At 35.5% G+C, this 19,787-nt stretch overlaps 1 protein-coding gene across 4 annotated transcripts in view; it reads left to right on the plus strand.

Annotated features, from left to right (window-relative positions):
* col15a1a (collagen, type XV, alpha 1a) overlaps positions 1-19,429 on the plus strand; it is a 90,138-nt gene extending 70,709 nt beyond the window's left edge. For 2 of the 4 annotated variants that reach the window (XM_046848471.1, XM_046848475.1), the window contains 14 exons: positions 1,139-1,198; positions 1,303-1,344; positions 4,365-4,386; positions 4,635-4,712; positions 5,601-5,626; positions 5,788-5,886; positions 6,890-7,022; positions 9,415-9,491; positions 10,005-10,127; positions 11,589-11,639; positions 12,980-13,042; positions 14,521-14,718; positions 14,878-14,987; positions 18,471-19,429. In XM_046848471.1, the coding sequence (XP_046704427.1) occupies positions 1,139-1,198; positions 1,303-1,344; positions 4,365-4,386; positions 4,635-4,712; positions 5,601-5,626; positions 5,788-5,886; positions 6,890-7,022; positions 9,415-9,491; positions 10,005-10,127; positions 11,589-11,639; positions 12,980-13,042; positions 14,521-14,718; positions 14,878-14,987; positions 18,471-18,729 (1,341 nt within the window). In that variant the 3' untranslated portion in view covers positions 18,730-19,429. Of the gene's footprint in view, positions 1-1,138; positions 1,199-1,302; positions 1,345-4,364; positions 4,387-4,634; positions 4,713-5,600; positions 5,627-5,787; positions 5,887-6,889; positions 7,023-9,414; positions 9,492-10,004; positions 10,128-10,285; positions 10,337-11,588; positions 11,640-12,979; positions 13,043-14,520; positions 14,719-14,877; positions 14,988-18,470 lie in introns of all 4 variants that reach the window. The other 2 variants (XM_046848472.1, XM_046848474.1) reach the window with 2 other exon arrangements.
* The last annotated feature ends 358 nt before the right edge of the window (positions 19,430-19,787 follow it).

Raw genomic sequence — 19,787 nt, forward strand, 5'->3', positions numbered from 1 at the left:
ATATTAGATGTAATAAAAAAAATCCATTAAAATAAAACTATACAGCATACCCATACCGTATGTTTAACTCAACATGCCAATCACTGTATGTGTTTAACTTTTTTATTTCCGCTCGTTCACACACACACACACACACACACACACACACACACACACACACACACACACACACTCATACTCACTCACTCATACTCATATTTACACGCAGAGTGACACCAAAGTAACTCTTTCTATCCCAAATACTTATCAGAATATTTTTCACAGAGACAGTATTTTTGGATTTATGAACATCTACATTTGGTTTTCAAACTCTGTCCCAAAAGTTTCCTTAGAAAGCTGCAGCAGTGACTGTGTCACAGAGATGTAATGGCTGCTGCACGCTAGGAAACTGGAGCAACATTTGAGGTTTCTTATGGTTTTCATACCGAGTTGTAATTATGCCATTAACCACATTTGTCTGCTCTTTAAGGAGGTCTTGTACTCGAAACGGATGACAAACTTGTATATACAAACTCCACAACAACGCCATGCCATCACATGGGCATGAAAACATGTTAACATAGCTGTTTACAATATAGTAAATGTATAATAGAACAGGTCCATGTAAATAGTGGATTCACTAATCAGCCAGTTAGTTAGTTAGTTAGTTAGTTGTAGTAAGAGCAAAATGATATGCATAATATTCAAGGGTATTTTTTATTTCAATAAATTGTTTATTTTTATTGTTTTGTTTTATATAAAGCCTTTGCTTCTAGACTCAACCAAAAATATCTGCATACCTTATAAAATACTCTTGCTCCTGTGTTATTTTGCTGATTGTATAATAATTACATACTTTATAGCTTGGCTAGGCTATGTAATATCTATAGTGGGTTAATTCTTAATTATAATATTGTGGGATTTTCTTTCTTTCTTTCTTTCTTTCTTTCTTTCTTTCTTTCTTTCTTTCTTTCTTTCTTTCTTTCTTTCTTCTTTCTTTCTTTCTTTCTTTCTTTCTTTCTTTCTTTCTTTCTTTCTTTCTTTCTTTCTTTCTTTCTTTCTTTCTTTCTCTTTCTTTCTTTCTCTCTCTCTCTCTCTCTCTCTCTCTCTCTCTCTCTCTCTCTCTCTCTCTCTCTCTCTCTCTCACTCTCTTTGAAAGGGCCCACCTGGTCCTCCTGGCCCACCTGGACGTCCTGGAATATTCAACTGTCCTAAAGGAGTAAGTGTAACCTGTTCCCATTTTCTGCTTCTCTCTTAAAGTTGCTCATATTGAAATGTAACTCATTGACTCACCATGTCTACTTTACCTTCAACTGTTTATAGACAGTGTTCCCGATTCCTCCTCGGCCCCACTGTAAAACATCCGTAAGTGACGTGGGTCGTGCACTGGTATTCAGACTCAACCCCAGAGTTTGTTTCACACCCGCTGTGTGTCTCAGGCCTGATATATGGTGCTCTTGTCAAAATTGAGTCTATAACCATTTAAATCAATTATTAATAATTAAGTTAATGAAGATAATTCTATATAAACAACTAATCAAGTGTTTTTCAAAATATACTCTATGTTAAAAAATTCTATATTGATCGGGAGCATGTTACTACAAACAATCGGTTAGGTATGTTATACAGTACTGTGAAAATTACAAAAAAAATAATTGAAATCATCCACTTATTACAGTTTTTCTCAGTTGCTTTGGAACATTTCTCGAATCATCCTTAATATTTGCAAACTAGTAGATGCATTCTTAAACCATTTTGTAAGATAATTGGACATTTAGTTCCCATCAGACTAAAAATCTGAAATTGTAATTCTGTGTTTTGCTCTGTTGCAAATTGAAGATGCACATTTTACCTGTTTTAGAGAACTAGTTGATTATTGGTTGTAAAATTTAAGATTCATCTGCACAATTCATCAATTCAAGACACATTTACAAAAATTAAAAAAATGATTTATTTATTAATTATTTAATGACTTATGCAATGAACTGATGCTGATGTGTTTTGGTGGGTAAAACTAGTATAATATATTTTGATCAACATGACAAACAACTGATTATGTAAGAACCAGCAGACAATTGTACACAATCAATTAACTGAAAGCATTCACAATTTGATTAAACCAATAAGAATGATTTTTTGATGATTCCTTTATGATGTGCACAAGTAACTGATGATGTTGAAAAAGTAGTTTTGAGTATTTTATTTCTGATCTGAGAAATGCTCCAAAGCAACTGAGTAAAAGCTCTAAGATTGAACTGTCTGAATATACTCTTTACAGAGCATTTTAAGTTTGAAGTGTGTGGTACACTCATTTTAAATATTTTAATACTTTAGATATTTTAAATAATTAAATACATTTCCAATAAGAGAGCGATATTTGGAGTGAACGCTTCTCAGTACAAGGAAATTGACTGGAATTATTGTCTGTGGTAATCACATTGGGTAGTTAAAAAAAATGACAATTCTTTATTTTTTAGCTAATTTCTTCATTTTGGCAGAACACCATATTGCTATTTTTTATCTTCATCTACCCTGCATAGTACAATCACATGACGTTTTACAACTTAAAGTAGTTGTAGATCAGTGGTTTCTTATCCACAAAAAACAGTGTGGCTAAAGGGTTTTTATTTTAGCCAAGCTGGAATATACCTGCTATATAAAGGCATTTGATGAATAAGAAAGAAAAAAGCTATTAAATAACCTGAATCAGGTTCTGTACCAAATTGATTGGATGGCAAACCTACAGAACGTTGGCCATTATGATTAAATTGGACTTTTGTGGTTGTAGAACATCTGAAGTCTGGGTTCTACTGTGTTCAGTTTGATTTGTGAAAATTAGTCATTTACTTTATGGCCAATGTCGAAGGACATGGTAAAGCCTTGAATAAGTTGTTTAATAAAATCTTTTTTTTTTTTTGCTTTTAAGCAAAGTCCTGATAGACAATTTATCTTAGGCTTTTCCTTGCTTCAGCCAATTGAAATTAAAACAGGTATGATGTAACAGGGAAACATATATTTTTAAATTTGTGCCCAAGTTAATTTAAGCACTGAACACAAACACAAAAAATGAAAACCCCCGAAAGCCTGAAATGCATCAGTGATGAGCATGTTGCATGACAGATAAACATGGAATGAGTTTGCTGCTCATTTTGTGATGAACTAACTGAATGTGATCATGACATCATTCCTCTAAAAATTATATGGACTCAATGAATATTATATGTTGTCTTAAGGATATAAATGAAAGTAAAGAGGTGGGAATTAAGAATTCTTGTGATTATTGTGGCTTCTGATGTGCTGTTTCTTCTGTATGTAATGTGGACCAGTATAACTAAATTACTGCCTTAAAATGTTGTGATTAGATTTCTTTAAAAAAAAGATTCTTGTGAAAATGTTGTATAAAGACATTCAAATAATTTCAGATTTTAACAGACTGATACACAATGTGGACAAAAGGACTGAAACACCTAACTTTTTAAGCAATGTGTATTTCTTCTCCAAACTGTTATTCAAAGTTGGAGGCATACAATTGTATAGGATGTCTTTGGATGCAGTAACATTACATTTCCTCTTTCTGTGAACTTGGAAACCCAAACCTGTTCCAGCATGACAATGCCCCTGTGCACAAAGCGAGCTCCATGAAGATATGCTTTACATAGTTTAGAGAGAAAGATCTTTAGTGGCCTGCTAAGCTCTGACCTCAACCCTACTGAACACCATTTGGGTGAAATGGAAAGCTAAATGCACCCCAGGCCGCCTCACCCTACATCAGGACCGGACTTTCCTCAAGCCCTTGTGGCTGAATGAACATAAATTTCCCTAACCACGTTCCGAAATCTAGTGGAACATCTTTTCTAAGAGAGTGGAGGTTATCACAACAGGAAATGGAGACTAAATGTCGAGTTCGATGTTCAAAAATACATAATCTTATAATCCGGTGTCCACAAACTTTTAGATAGATAGATAGATAGATAGATAGATAGATAGATAGATAGATAGATAGATAGATAGATAGATAGATAGATAGATAGATAGATAGATAGATAGATAGATAGATAGATAGATAGATAGATAGATAGATAGATAGATAGATGTTTACTAAACCAGACTGGTTGCTACTACTGAAGAAACAGCAAAGCCACTGTATTTTGTCTGATGAAAAACATGCGTGCACTTAACACAAGTGTTTTATGTTTGAGCGTTCTCTTTTTTCCGCTCCATGAACTAAATGTCCTGTTTTGTCCACTGCATGATTTCTATCCCAGATGGTTTCACTCTAAAATCATTCTGTTTGGATTAACACTACTTTGTTTACTACCGTTCAAATTTTGCCCTTCATCATGACCCGTTTCTTTGTGTTTTTCTCCTTTTTTGGGTTTGCACAGACCAATGGCAATTCTACCTCAGGTTAGTTTTTTAAATCCTGCTGATTTACTGTCCCTTTGATTTCCAGACGGGTTATTGTAAATGTTTGAGCTGACATGACATGAAGAAAAGCACCATATTTAATGAACAAAATAACAAATGTCATTACATACTATTTTGCACTTAATTCTCATTTTCAATGAAACAATCATTCTCCTTTTCAGAGCTTTAAACTAATAAGCTCAGTACTCTTGATTTCATTTGTTGCTTTCCCCATTTGTCTCCTAAAGAGGGAGCCAGCTGTTCAACATCTGGAGCCAAAGGGGAGAAGGGTGAAAGGGGTCTTCCTGGCCCTCCAGGAACAACAAGTATGCCACTTTCTGAATATATTATTGTTTATAGGGTATCTCACAAAAGTGATTACACCGCCCACATGTCCTATTCATCATGTTCATGTTTTTGTCTGCATCTATAAAGTTTGTGTATCTATCTATTAAATCAGTTGTAATTCAGTACTTTGAGTAAAATTCTCTCATACTGAACACTGGATGTTTAACATGGCACCTCATGGCAAAACTCTCTGAGGATTTGAGAATTAGATTGTTGCTCTTAACAAAGACGGCCGAGGCTATAAGAAGATCAGTAACACCCTGAAACTTAGTTACAGTACAATGGCAAGGGTCATACAGAGGTTTTCCAAGACTGGTTCCACTTGGAACAGGCCCCAGAAAGATCGATCAAATGAGTCCTCATGCTGTGCATCAGGGATAGAAGCTGGCTTTAAAAACATACGCATGAGAGGTACAGCATTGCTTTAGAGGTTTTTCAACATGAAAATGACCCAAAACACACCACCAAGATGACAACTGCCTTGCTGAGGAAGCAGAAAGTGAAGGTGATGGAGTGGCCAAGTATGTCTCCAAACCTGAAACCTATTGAACACCTGTGGGGCATCCTCAAGTGGAAGGTGAAGAAGTGCCATGGGTCTAACATTCAGCAGCTCCGTGATGTCCTTATGGAGGAGTGGAAGAGGATCCCAGCAACAACCTGTGCAGCTCAGTGCTCTCTTTTTCCATAGTATTGTCTCTGGAGAACAATATAATATAATAATAAAATGGTTGCTGAAATGTGAGGTGTACTCACTTTTGTAAAATACTGTATATACCACAGTATTAGGTTTCTTTTCTTTTGTTTATTTGTTACAGTGCATTGCTTTTAAAAAAATTGTTTATTGTCCCTTTTTGTCCCTTTCACAGTTACAATGCTCGGTGCAGGCTCTGTGGTGAGTTGGGCATCTAACCCATATCTCATTTACTTTGATGGATGTCACAAGTTCATGACTGAATGAAAATGTGTTAGAAGTGAACCTGCATAACACCCTGTGTTTTGTCTGCATTCACTCTGAAAGCACTTATGTGTGTTATTTTACATGTGCATATATAGGGAGACAAAGGTGACTATGGCCTCCGAGGTGAAAAGGGAGAGAAAGGTGAAGCTGGGATGCCAGGTGCACCAGGGCAGCCTGGAACATCTGGGGTGGTGGTCAGTAAATACACACACACACACACACACACACACACACACACACACACACACACACACACACACCAGCCAAAAATATGTTAAAAACATGTATAATGCACAAACATACAGATAGATAGATAGATAGATAGATAGATAGATAGATAGATAGATAGATAGATAGATAGATAGATAGATAGATAGATAGATAGATCGATCTTAACAGGCACACACACACACACACACACACACACACTTTTATGCAACATTACATGTGTCTTGTAAATCAGATAACCATATAGATAATTCCCTTTTGAAAACACTGATCTTTTCTGATAGATTGATTGCATGTTCTTTTATCCCCTTGCCTCACTCTCTATCTCAATTTCACATCTCTTTGATCATTCCCATCTCAATTTTTCTGTTTCGTTCTCTTGTCTGCCTTACATTTTTTCCTCCATGTCTCTGCCTCCCACTTTCAATCATATTTCTTCATTTGTGTATTTTTCTTCATCATACTCACCTTGTTTTTCTCCACTGTATGCTTGTTTGATCTTTTTTTGTGACTTTGGAAGTTTATGATTGATGCGCCTTTGTAAAAAAGAAAAATATATAATAATAATTGCCTTGATGACAAGCGGTCTTAAATTTTTTAAGTGGTCCGATGCCAAATATAATTATAAATGGATGGAATGAGAAGCCTTTTTTTGGAGATTAAAAAGATTCCTGCAAAACAAATTTAAAAAATGAGGTTCAACCCAATAGGAAAATAAGAGCAGATTGCATTTGGTTGTGTGGGTCCCATTTGAACTCATGAATTCGAATTCAAATGTTGTAACAAGCAGCAAATTAATAGCCCCTGTTGTACTGCTGTCAGAGAAGGGAAACTCCTGGGTGTACTATCAGCATGAAAGAAGTTTGTTCTGGTGGAAGGAGCTGATAATTAAATCATAAATTCTTGATGATTTGCTACAGGAAGTAATTATGAGCATTTAATTGTAATTGTTTTTGATTTTATCTAAAGGGACCAAAAGGTGATTCAATCATTGGGCCCCCTGGACGTCCAGGACTTCAGGGGCCACCTGGTTCTCCTGGGATTGGGAGACCTGGTGCCACCGGACTCCGAGGCCCTCCTGGACCTCCTGGCTATAGCTCTGGTAAGAGGTTTTTAATAAAAGCACAGCAGTGTTTTTAAGTTTCATTATTGAAACTGATATCTCAGAAGAATTTTTTTAACTGTCCATCTGTAAAGCATTTAAACTGTAAAGCATTAGTTTTTCTACTGATAATGTGTTTTATGGCTAAAGCACCATGATTTATGATTTATGATTGATAAAGTTAACAATTAAATTTTCAGTTGCTAGGACCACAGTCAGATTTCTCACTTTGTTACTACATACCCCAATAAATATAACCCCAACTCCAAAAAACGTGGGACACTGGGTAAAATGATATAAATAAATATTGAAATGCAATGATTTGCAAATCTCATTAATCCATTCTATTTACAATAAAACAAAAAACGTCAAATGTATAAATTGAAAATCTATATACAATTTAAAGAGAAAAATATGGTCATTATGAATTTGATGGCTGCAACAGGTCTTAAAAAAGTTGGGACAGCGCCATGTTTACCACTGTGTAGCATCACGTCTTCTGTCCGTATACATCTGGGAACTAAGAAAACCAGTTGCTGACTTTTGGGAGAGGAATGTTGTTCCATATGTGTTTGATACAGGATTCTAGCTGCTCAACAATTCTGGGTGTCATTTGTTTTTGTTTGATGATATGCCAAATGTTTTCAAATGGTGAAAGGTCTAGACAGCAGGCAGGCCATTTCAACACACAGACTCTTCAACTCTTCTCCCTTTAACTTTCCCTTGATTAAAAGTACAACATTTTTTGCCTTCAAATGTGCTTAAGTATCCAAATTACTATAATTTATTATGGCTATAATGTTTTATCATTTTTGTCACAAGTCTCTTGCTTAATGAACTCAGTTTATGTGAAAAGCCTCTAATGTTACTCTTAGCATCTCTTAACCGATCTATTAATAGAATGATATTAATGAGTCATACACTGATTAATATCTAACAAAATTATCGTGAGCCCAAAACCTTCTTTTCAACTATTTAAAAAAGTTACACAAATAAGTCCATGGGTGTTGTGGCAAGTTAGAATCAGGAGTTTTTTTCCATCATTTATTCCTCTCAAAATGTTCTGCTTGCTGCTGAACTGACCCTGAACTGTATGTTCGTGCCACCAAGCGGCAATCAAAACACGATCAAAACAGAGCGCTTGACCCTGATTGGTGGCTTGTGGTGTGCTTAATCAGTTATGCTTTTATTCACATATAAATTAAAAGGAACAACTGATTTTGCTAAATGTAATTGAGTAAAACGTAAGATACTTTACTTTGAAATGTAGTGAAGTTAAAGTAAAAGTCTCCCCAAATGGAAATACTTCAGTAAAGTACAGATATGAGAAAAAACTTGTAAAGTACAGCAATAAGCTTACTGTAAGTACCGTCAACCACTGCCTGTATATACCGTTCAGCATTGATGGAGCCTGTCTAAGCTGCCCATTCTACAGGCAAAAATGTATTCCTATACCTTGCGGCTTTTTGAACCGAGAGCTGAAAAAACAGGTGGTCCCTCTCCTCTTTAGTCCGGAGGATATGGTGTCCATGGCTTCCAAAAAGAAATTTTAATTTGATTCCTCTGACCACAGAACTGTTTTCCACTATGCTTGAATACATTTTAAATGAGCTTTGGCACAGAGAGGGTGGCAGCGTTTCTGGATAATGTATACACATGCCTACTTCTTTTGCATTATAGAGATTAACACTGCATTTGTGGATGACATATCAAACTGTGTTCATGGACAATGATTTTTGGAAATGTTAATGAGCCTATGCAGTGATTTTCATTACAGAATCATGATTGTTTTAAATGTATTGTTGCCTGAGTCACCAAAGATCACGGGCATCCAATATAGATTTTTCGCCCTTGTCCCTTGTGCACAGTAATTTCTCCAGATTATTTGAAACTTTTGATGATATTATGCACTGTAAATAATGAGATAAAGAATGAACATTATTATATATTATATATTTATATAATATTATATACAATATATTTATGTTTCACTAGCTGCTTAATTTTAATAACACTTGTTCAGACTTATTGCCCTCTCCCAAATTTGTTGAGATGTGTTATAGCCATCACATTCAAAATTCACATTCTTTCCTTAAAATAGTACATTTCCTCAGTTCAAACAGTTGATATGTTTTCTATGTTCCACTGTGAATAAAATATTGGTTAAAGAGATTTGCAAATCATTCCATTTTGTTTTTATTTAAATTATACTGTGTCACATCTTAATAAAAAATTATGAATGACTCTTTAATGGGTTAAACTTCCCTCTATGAGGCTGATGATGATGATGCATGCTAATATTGAGGCACAAGGTGCTCTCTTATTGGCAGCATCAGATTATTCTGTATCTTAATAACAGACGGATGCTAAAGTGTTCTTCACTTGTTTACAGCTGCTGCAATACCCGGTCCACCCGGGCCTCAAGGTCCTCCTGGTCCACCAGGACCAGCTGGTGGTGGCTTTGGCTCAGTGAGTGACACTTATCATCACACACCAGTAACCTACACACTGTGGGCTGTATTTAGATGAGTTTCATGCTCATAGGTATCAGCTAATAGATATGTCGTACAAGTGTGAATTCAGAACTAAAGTCTTACACACTACTCAGACCTTTGCAGAGGAGTTGTAAAGAGGTTTAGCTGGATAACCTGGAATTTAAGTCTGTTTTGCTTTTATAATTTGTTGACAGTTCACAATTTCTATTCCACAGTTATTTATCTGTGCTTAAAGACAAGTTCTTGTTTTGAAAGTTGGTTATTGTAAAACTATCTTCAATGCTTCTAAGAAATTTTAGGCAACCTTAAAAGCATGAACTACATGCAGGTATCTAAACAAGTCACCCAGAGAAGTAACAGCATTTTTAGGTTACTGAATGTGTTCACTTATTACATGTTGGGTCTATAAAGCTGTCATAACTAATATACAGTACAAAATATTGCACCTCTGTTCTGTGGCCATAATGAATGCATAATGATATTACAGATAAAGAAATACCCTACTCTTTATGCCATGAAGTCATATGTGGTCGAAGTGGGAACATTGTCCATGGTTACAGATACGGGTAAACTCTACCTTAAGGTCCAAGGAGGCTGGAAAGAGATTCTGGTAATATAGAATTTTTCTTTATTCTGTCACACATATATCCTGTATCAGTCACAATGTCTTGTGTTGGGATGTTTTTGGTAGATTATTTTCCTGACATCCAGTCACTGTTTTTTACTTTTACAGAGTAAAGATATATTTTTTTATGTTTTGTTTTTCAGCTAGGGGGGTTGATTGAGGTGAATTCTCCTGCTGTCCTCTCACAAGATGATGTAAGTTCCAGCATACCATCATTTATAGAAAACCGCATTTGACAAAATGTGTTTTGTGTGAAGACTGCAGCAAAATTACGAACCTCCTTAGGAGCAATTTCCGTACACCTTTAGGTGCTGTATATTTATGTAACAAATGTATGCAACTATATCTTGGGACCCTTATCCAAGGAAGAGGCACATATGAGCTCCCGGATATGAATCATTATATCAGTCTTTGTTCTGAAACGTTTCTGGAAAGGTTGGTGAGGAAACTGGTGAGGGAATTAGAGGTATTGCATTAAGAGACTCTTGAAATTCATGCAAGAAAGACCTTTATGAATCATGTTAAAGGGATGTTGTGCTTGGAAAAGGATTGGCACAATTAGTAAAGTAGATGGAATTTTGAAGAAGGAGGAATTTTCTAGAAATACTGAAGCAACACCTCTAGACTTCAGCCAGAAATGTCAAATATGGCTGGATTTGGTTCTTCTATCAGGGCAGTGATTGTAACCAAAAAAAGTTGTAACAAAATGGTTTAGAGACACCAAAGTGAAAGCTTTGACGTGGCCACCCCAGAACTAAGCATTTATGGAATAAACTGAATAAACTAGCTCTTAGGCCCACAAACCTGTCTGAGTTACATCAGTTCTGTCAGGAGAAGTAATCACAATTCCAGCGATATAACATGAGAAGCTTGTGGAAGGCTACTTGAAGCATTTAAATCAAAATTTAAAGGCAATGCCACCAAATACTAGCTGTGTGTATATAATGTGTACATTGGCCTTAACTCAAGTCAAGTCAAGTCAAGTTTATTTCTATAGCGCTTTTCACAACAGACATTGTCTCAAAGCAGCTTTACAGAAATCAACAGTCAAGGTGAATGGTGTTCACTTATTACATGTTGGGTCTATAAAGCTGTCATAACTAATATACAGTACAAAATATTGCACCTCTGTTCTGTGGCCATAATGAATGCATAATGATATTACAGATAAAGAAATACCCTACTCTTTATGCCATGAAGTCATATGTGGTCGAAGTGGGAACATTGTCCATGGTTACAGATACGGGTAAACTCTACCTTAAGGTCCAAGGAGGCTGGAAAGAGATTCTGGTAATATAGAATTTTTCTTTATTCTGTCACACATATATCCTGTATCAGTCACAATGTCTTGTGTTGGGATGTTTTGGTAGATTATTTTCCTGACATCCAGTCACTGTTTTTACTTTTACAGAGTAAAGATATATTTTTTTATGTTTTGTTTTTCAGCTAGGGGGGTTGATTGAGGTGAATTCTCCTGCTGTCCTCTCACAAGATGATGTAAGTTCCAGCATACCATCATTTATAGAAAACCGCATTTGACAAAATGTGTTTTTGTGTGAAGACTGCAGCAAAAATTACGAACCTCCTTAGGAGCAATTTCCGTACACCTTTAGGTGCTGTATATTTATGTAACAAATGTATGCAACTATATCTTGGGACCCTTATCCAAGGAAGAGGCACATATGAGCTCCCGGATATGAATCATTATATCAGTCTTTGTTCTGAAACGTTTCTGGAAAGGTTGGTGAGGGAAACTGGTGAGGGAATTAGAGGTATTGCATTAAGAGACTCTTGAAATTCATGCAAGAAAGACCTTTATGAATCATGTTAAAGGGATGTTGTGCTTGGAAAAGGATTGGCACAATTAGTAAAGTAGATGGAATTTTGAAGAAGGAGGAATTTTCTAGAAATACTGAAGCAACACCTCTAGACTTCAGCCAGAAATGTCAAATATGGCTGGATTTGGTTCTTCTATCAGGGCAGTGATTGTAACCAAAAAAAGTTGTAACAAAATGGTTTAGAGACACCAAAGTGAAAGCTTTGACGTGGCCACCCCAGAACTAAGCATTTATGGAATAAACTGAATAAACTAGCTCTTAGGCCCACAAACCTGTCTGAGTTACATCAGTTCTGTCAGGAGAAGTAATCACAATTCCAGCGATATAACATGAGAAGCTTGTGGAAGGCTACTTGAAGCATTTAAATCAAAATTTAAAGGCAATGCCACCAAATACTAGCTGTGTGTATATAATGTGTACATTGGCCTTAACTCAAGTCAAGTCAAGTCAAGTTTATTTCTATAGCGCTTTTCACAACAGACATTGTCTCAAAGCAGCTTTACAGAAATCAACAGTCAAGGTGAATGGTGTGCATTTATCCCTGATGAGCAAGCCATGGCGACTGTGGAGAGGAAAAACTCCCTTAGATGTTATGAGGAAGAAACCTTGAGAGGAACCAGACTAAAAAGGGGAACCCATCCTCATTTGGGTGACATCAAGAGTTTGATCATAGCTGTACTTGTAGGTTTACTCAGTGCCCAGCTAAACATGTACCGTAGTAGCTACATTTGGCAGTTTTTAAGGTGAATGTGCTGGAAATGTTTAATATATAAAATAAATTTAAAATATATAGAGAATTTTTGCTATGACTGGTGATTACCACATCCTTTTTCATTGATACTTGTTCTTAATTTTGGCTTTCACATTATATTAGAATATTTTTTTTTGCTAGGGACCGTTTCTTGCAGAAATGTGATGCGGTGATTTAATGGTAAAAATGTAGAGTTTAAGTATACTATGTATATAGTGTGTATATAATCATTCTCTAATCCTTTTTAGGCTCAGCCTTTAATATTGACTCCTCAACTCAGCAATACTCATAAAACTCACACAGGAAGTGCGGTAAGAATGGCGGTTTTTCTCTAAATATACTTTTTTTTACAGCTATAAAAATACATGATATTGTTATTTGTTATGGTTTTGTATGAAGTTTGTAAGGGGAAAAAATCATTGGTTTAGATTTAGCTGGTATTTCTGTGGTTTTCGAGTATCCTGTTTTAGACTATAAATGATGGTGCTGTCCATCCAGTGCTGTTATAGAACATCCCGGCCAGTCTAGGTTTATTTCAGTGGTTAGCTCAATGGCAGGTCCATTTGAAAGAAAGATGGTTCAAAGCAAAAAAAGAGAAAAGACAAAGAGAACGTGACAAAAAGAATCTTGCTGTGTTTAAGCACAAGAGAGCTATTTTGTGTTTTTGTGTGTTGGTATGTTTGAAATCTTTTGTTGCATCTGATCACAAGTGTATAGTACAAATGTTTACACCTCCTTAAGCAACATTTACAAAACCTTTTATTGGAAAAGGCACATGTGAAATAGTTATTGGTGTAATGTACATAAATACGGTAGATTATCAAAATTTTTAAAATTAAAATTATTTTTTGCCTTTAAAAGAGAAAATGAAAGTACTGTATATGGCGTATACATTGTCCTGTTCAAGTACAAATAGCACAAATTTGAGTAAATAAAATGTAGGTTTAGTGTATTTCGGTTTGAATGAAAGTCTACAAGCTCTGGTAGATATGAATTTCATTCTTGCCAAGATTTAATTTTCTGACCAACCCTTACTTGTTTTAATGTTCAGCCCTACTATAGGCCACTCTTTTGTGCAGTCTTCACAATATATTTGTTATAACTCTGCCAGATGTCATACCTAATTTAGATCAGAGCTGAAGCTTTAGATAGATATAGTAAAATTTTGTAATGTATTTACTATTTTTTAACTATTTCTATTTTTGTATTTATTTTTTATGTGAATTTGAAAGTGGGGTAATCTTTTTCTTTTTTTTTAAACACTTTTTGTCACGTATAATCCATAGAAGCATCGACTTCATGTATATTTATTATACGCTTTATTGTATATTAGTGACTTATACACATGTTTGGTATAGTGGCTGTATGGCATCTGATTGATTCAATCCAAACCATGACCCTAAAGATCTATTGAATTTTTTTAATTTTTTTATTTCAAGTTCATCTTATATTCGTCACACACATTACCATACATGTTTTTAACAACCTGTTTTGTGACATACAAAATAATTAAATAAAAATGAATTTTAAGTATTAAATTAGTATAAATTGAATTTGCAATACAGTAAAATAAATAAATAAATAAAATGTGGTGGATGCATATGGAGAAACAGTGTGACAAATTTTTATACACTAGATATATCACATGCTACATAAAAGGTATCTAAAGTATGCATATATAACATACTTTATGTGTGTGAAAAAAGAACAGCTGTTAATACAACACAAATGTACAATGAATTTCATGTTTGATTACAAGGCTCATCATTTGTTTAAATGTGTCTTACAGCTCAGATTGGTTGCTCTAAACACACCACTGACAGGCGACCTGGGCTCCATCCATTCAGTTAATAAGCAGTGCAGACTACAGGCTCAGGCCATGGGCATCAGAGACGACTACAAGGCTTTCCTTTCTCACCACCTACAGGACCTGATTGACATTGTGCAGTTGCCCTACCGCACCAGTTTACCCATCGTTAACCTCAGGGTGAGACACTTATCTTCTCTGATATGTAGATGTGTTTTAGGAGGGAGCAGTGTTCAAAAGCAGTAAAAAAAAGTCTAGCAGATGTTTCTATTAGGAGAATTCAGAATATACTTTCCATTTCAGAGCACATTAAATAAAGTGTGTATCCTATTCATGCAGGGTGAAGTCCTCTTCAAGAACTGGGAAAGTATTTTCTCCCATCATGCTCTCCCTGCTGGGATCCCTCTCTACTCTTTTGATGGACGAGATGTGATGAGTGATCCTTTCTGGTCAGTTACTATCCAAACACCTAGTATTAATTTATCACTGCAGCTTGTGATGGTCTGGCTGCAGAATACCATATTTTTCGGACTAGAAGCCGCTACTTTTTTCCCACGTTTTGAACCCCATGGCTTAAACAACGAAGCGGCTTATTTATGAATTTTTCCTGAGTTTTTCCCGGTTTCACAAACTTCAAGCCAAAAAACTGAACCCCATAACATTAGACCAATGAAATTTCCGAACGGAAACGTCATCTGTGTTCTGAGCTGCACAGCATCGGGAGAAAAATGTTTTTTTTAAACGCACAACGATGCCAAAAGAAAAACTCCAGAGAGAAATAGTTGTGGAAGGAAGGAGGAAGACAGTGAACAATGACTTACTTGGTCGGCTACTGTTTAGATACAAGCCGTTGTAACACGTTGAGTCAGGGTGATGGGATAGCTCGCTAACTCCAGTTGCAACAGAAATCATATAAGCACAGACAGGTTTCCAAAACTCTTGCTTTTTTATTTTTCTTGGCAACAGCTTTACAGGTTAGTCAAAGAAACTTAGAAATGAGCATCAGAAAATAATAAGGACATATTCCTCGGTCTTGCACACATGCAGTAATAGCGGAAAAATGCGGTGGCAGGCTATTCCCAAAATACCGCTCTGCTCCTAAAGGAGCCACAACATATTTCACCCATTACACTGTGTAACAGACACTGTCTTTCATTAAAGCCTGTGTAAAGTTCATTAGTTTCAGTGTAGACAGGTGCAGCTTATTTATGTTCAAAATAACAATGTTTGTCAAATTCAGTGGGTGCGGCTTATATATGGGTGCGCTTAATAGTCCGGAAATTACGGTAACCATTGAGCAACACGGCAAAGCTGCATATTACATTTTTAGAAGGTACTTACATTTATAATGGCATGCCATTTATATGTTGGCTAAAACAAAATGATATAGTTTTTTAGCATATGTGATACAGCATATGTGATTTTTAGCATCTAATTTACATTTACATTTGCAAAATGTGAACATTGTTATATGTAATTTTCTAGGTATTTGCGATTTCATTGCATATAAATACTTTATTACAGTTTTTCTCAGTTGCTTTGGAGCGTTTCTTAGATCAGAATTGAACATTTTAAAAACGACTTGTTCAACCTCCACATCATTTAGTTACTTGTGCATATCACAAAAACATTTCTTGTTGTTTTGATCACATTTTGAATGCTTTTTTACATTAATTTCATCGATTGTGCTCAATTGTATGCTGTTTCCTACATTATCAGTTCTTTGTCATGTTGATCAAAATGTTTTACACTAGTTTCACCTGTATAATCTTTAGATCAGATCAACCAATGATCAACTAGTTCTCTAAAACAGGTCAATCCCGTCTGGTCTCTTGCAATCAATATACATCAAATATACAATCTAATAAATAAATTTTTGCTGTTCAAATTCATAGATGTCATGCAGAAGAAATTCAGCTTTGTGCATTTTTAATCACTGTAATCAAAACTATAGTTTACATCAGTAAATACTGAAACTGTGCGGCGTCATACTGTCAACATGAATAAACATTTTGACGATCTTGCTTGTAAACTATGAAAAAAGGACTTGTTATTCCAATGGGAATGAGATGTTCATTGACAGAAATTACTTTTGAGAATAGATTTTGAATAAAGTACAGGCTTTAGCAAGTAATCCAATGTGTTGCACTTATGATTCAAGAAATGTTCCGAAGCGACTGAAAAAACTAAGTATTAATAGAATTCATTGTGTTTAGTACTCTTATATTATTTGGAGTGCTAAACAGATTTATATACCTACAGTAGGCATTATCCATGGACTCATCTATTGCAATTTCAGTGCGCTTCCCCTAAAAAAAAAAAAATAGCTTACCCAGCCACAAGCTTGGGCTGCACTTAGCCGTTTTTCCACCGGTGTATTTTACAAATATCTTTGCCAGTTCTTCCTCTGTTTATGACTATTTATAACCCTGAGTGGTAAATATAGCTACTCGTACCACACATCTGTGACTGCTGTGACAGTGGAACTGCAATTGTGGTTAGCAATTCGTCTTTTTAAAGCTGTTTGTGAAACCTGATGTTTTTATGCGATATGACAGCCAATGTTTCAGTAAGTTGGCTATAATGGGTATGATGTTGTGGATATCTGGGAGCATCTTTTATCAACTACGAGAAATGTGTTATTGTAGGCTTTCGTAATTAATGCCTAGAGTGCATGTCTTGTATTATCAGAAAATGTACCATTGGAAGTGGATTATGGATTATGATAAATTGACAGCACTCTATTTTATTCATTGTGCATTGTTGTGCAAAAGATTTTTACTGTTTAATATTACTGTGTGCATGTAAGGATGTCAGTAAACACCATGCTCTTCAGTTTTTTGGCTAGGTTTATATTAAAAAAATAAACTTCACACTCGTATTCAAAGTGGGGTTTATTTATGTGTATTGAGGAGGCAGTTGCTTTCTGTGGTCAGTCACTGGTTTCACGCCCATGTCTTGGCAAGATAACCAGCCCACTGGACTGAACCTCGAAGTTTGATTGATGCGTTTCAAGAAACCTTTGGCCACAAGGGGGCAATAATAACGACGTTGTCATACAAGATTATACACTTTCAACGGTATCCATGGAAAACGTGGTAAATCAACTCACAGCATTCAGTTCAGGCATGAAAGCCAGACAATTTATGCCTTAAAAATCCAATTTAGGGACCTAGATTATAGTTTATATAAGGATTGTTTGTTATGTTTTATAAATGTGCATGTATTTCTGTACATTGCCTGTTTAGTTTCAGATTTACAGCTGCACATTTCATACATCAGCCACAAAGTCAAACTTTCAGCATTTTGTGCATTTGACTTTTTGTCTAGACATACTGCATAAATAAATCTTAAAATCAGTGTATATGCAGGTTTTCTTCTTTCTAATCAATACACTGTCATAACAGTACATCAGTACATTTCTTTATAATCATACTGTCTTTTCAAAATATGCTCATTACAACAATCTATCTGATGCTAACATTGTATATTTATTGAGATTATATGATATCATTCAGCTATGTTGTTATTAACATGCTAGTTCACAGTGAATGTTAAGAAAAAAAATAGTTTAAACCAAATTTAAAAAATAAAAATTCAGGGTGTAAAAAATGCAAGAAAACATATAGTCTACTATATCATATAACCAGTTGCAATTTGTGTTTTCTCTGCATTGACACTCATCCTGTGTACAGAGTAGAGACTGAAATGGGCTCCCTTGTGATCAGTACACAAGAATGCTGATAGTGCTACCAGTTTTACCAGTGCTTTTTTGTGAGAATCATTTTTAAACCCGTCTGGCTTTGGTTGCACCAATTTTGGGTTTAAATCCAACTACAGATACACAAACACTGTTTATTCTTCACATTCAATGTGTGTTTCTCTGAATTTGTAAAAATCTGTTTGTTTTTCCTGGCATTGTCTCTCTGCAGGCCACAGAAGGCCATATGGCATGGATCCTCAGAAAGAGGAAGGCGTCTGGATGATAAGAACTGCGAGTCCTGGAGAGCTGGGGATATGGCCATCACAGGCCAGGCTTCTTTCCTCTACAGTGGCCTGCTGAATCAGCAAACCCGTAGCTGCTCCAACCAGTTTATCGTTCTGTGCATCGAGATCAACCCTGACCACAACACTGTCGAAGAACTTAAACGGGCACAATATCGCCACAGGCGCTGGCATCATAGATATTAACTTCTACACCAGCAAACCTCTGCCATCAACACGTCAACATTTCAAAAGGTGTAAATATCTGTATGTTGATGCAAGGCCATATCATTGAAAAGCTAATGAACCATCAGTGAGAGCCATTCTCAGGTTTTGAGCACATGGACATTTTGTAGCAAAGCTATTTCTCTCACAGTGTAAAGCCGCATGATCACAATGTTTCAGCAGAGGGATGGCCTCCAATCCCTACAAGTCATTTTGATGCACTGTATTTTTGGTTTTAGTTTTTTTTTTTTTTTTTTTTCTCGAAATTCATAGATGTCTTTTTTTTTCTACTTCACATCAAATTTTCATTTCGCGTAGCTAAAGATGTGTCAGTATTTAATTTAATTTCAATGTTTTATTTATACCTGACCGCACATAATCTAAATATGTCCAAAAAATGAGGATAAATATGTAATTTATAGTTTCACTTGTTTAGGTGATATTTGCTCCTGCTTCTTGCCTCTTTTATGAAAGAAGAATTTCTATAACATCTATGTTGATATTCCATTTTTATAGTTACTGGAAATGTGACTGCAGTTACTTTTTCCATGCAGCGATCAAGTCTATTTTCTGTTGTTTCGATTTTTAGGTCAATTATTTGATATCAGTGTTTAGAGGTAAGAAGTAAGGAGTATTCTTCATTTTCACTGGTGCTTATTGAATAAAATCTCTTTTCCAAATATATTGTCTATGATGTGTGTTACATACATAGATTTCTTCAAATGAATACCAGTAGAGCCTGTTTTTAAAACGTTAATTAATGGTATTATTTAAAGGCACACCTTCACTCTAAATACACAATATGGACAAATGTTTGTGGACACCTGACCATAAGATTTGTATGTGATTTTTGAACATCCCATTCCACATTTAGTCATTATTTGCTGTTTTTATAACCTCCAAGCTTCTGGGAAGATGCTCTGCTAGATTGTGTAGTGTGCTTGTGGAGATTTGTGTTCAATCAGCAACAAGACTGTTAGTAAAGTACCGATATAGGGGGTGCAGTCAGCATTTCATTTTACCCCAAAAGGGTTCAATAG

Source organism: Silurus meridionalis, chromosome 4, assembly GCF_014805685.1.
Source record: "Silurus meridionalis isolate SWU-2019-XX chromosome 4, ASM1480568v1, whole genome shotgun sequence".
Lineage (NCBI taxonomy): Eukaryota > Metazoa > Chordata > Actinopteri > Siluriformes > Siluridae > Silurus > Silurus meridionalis.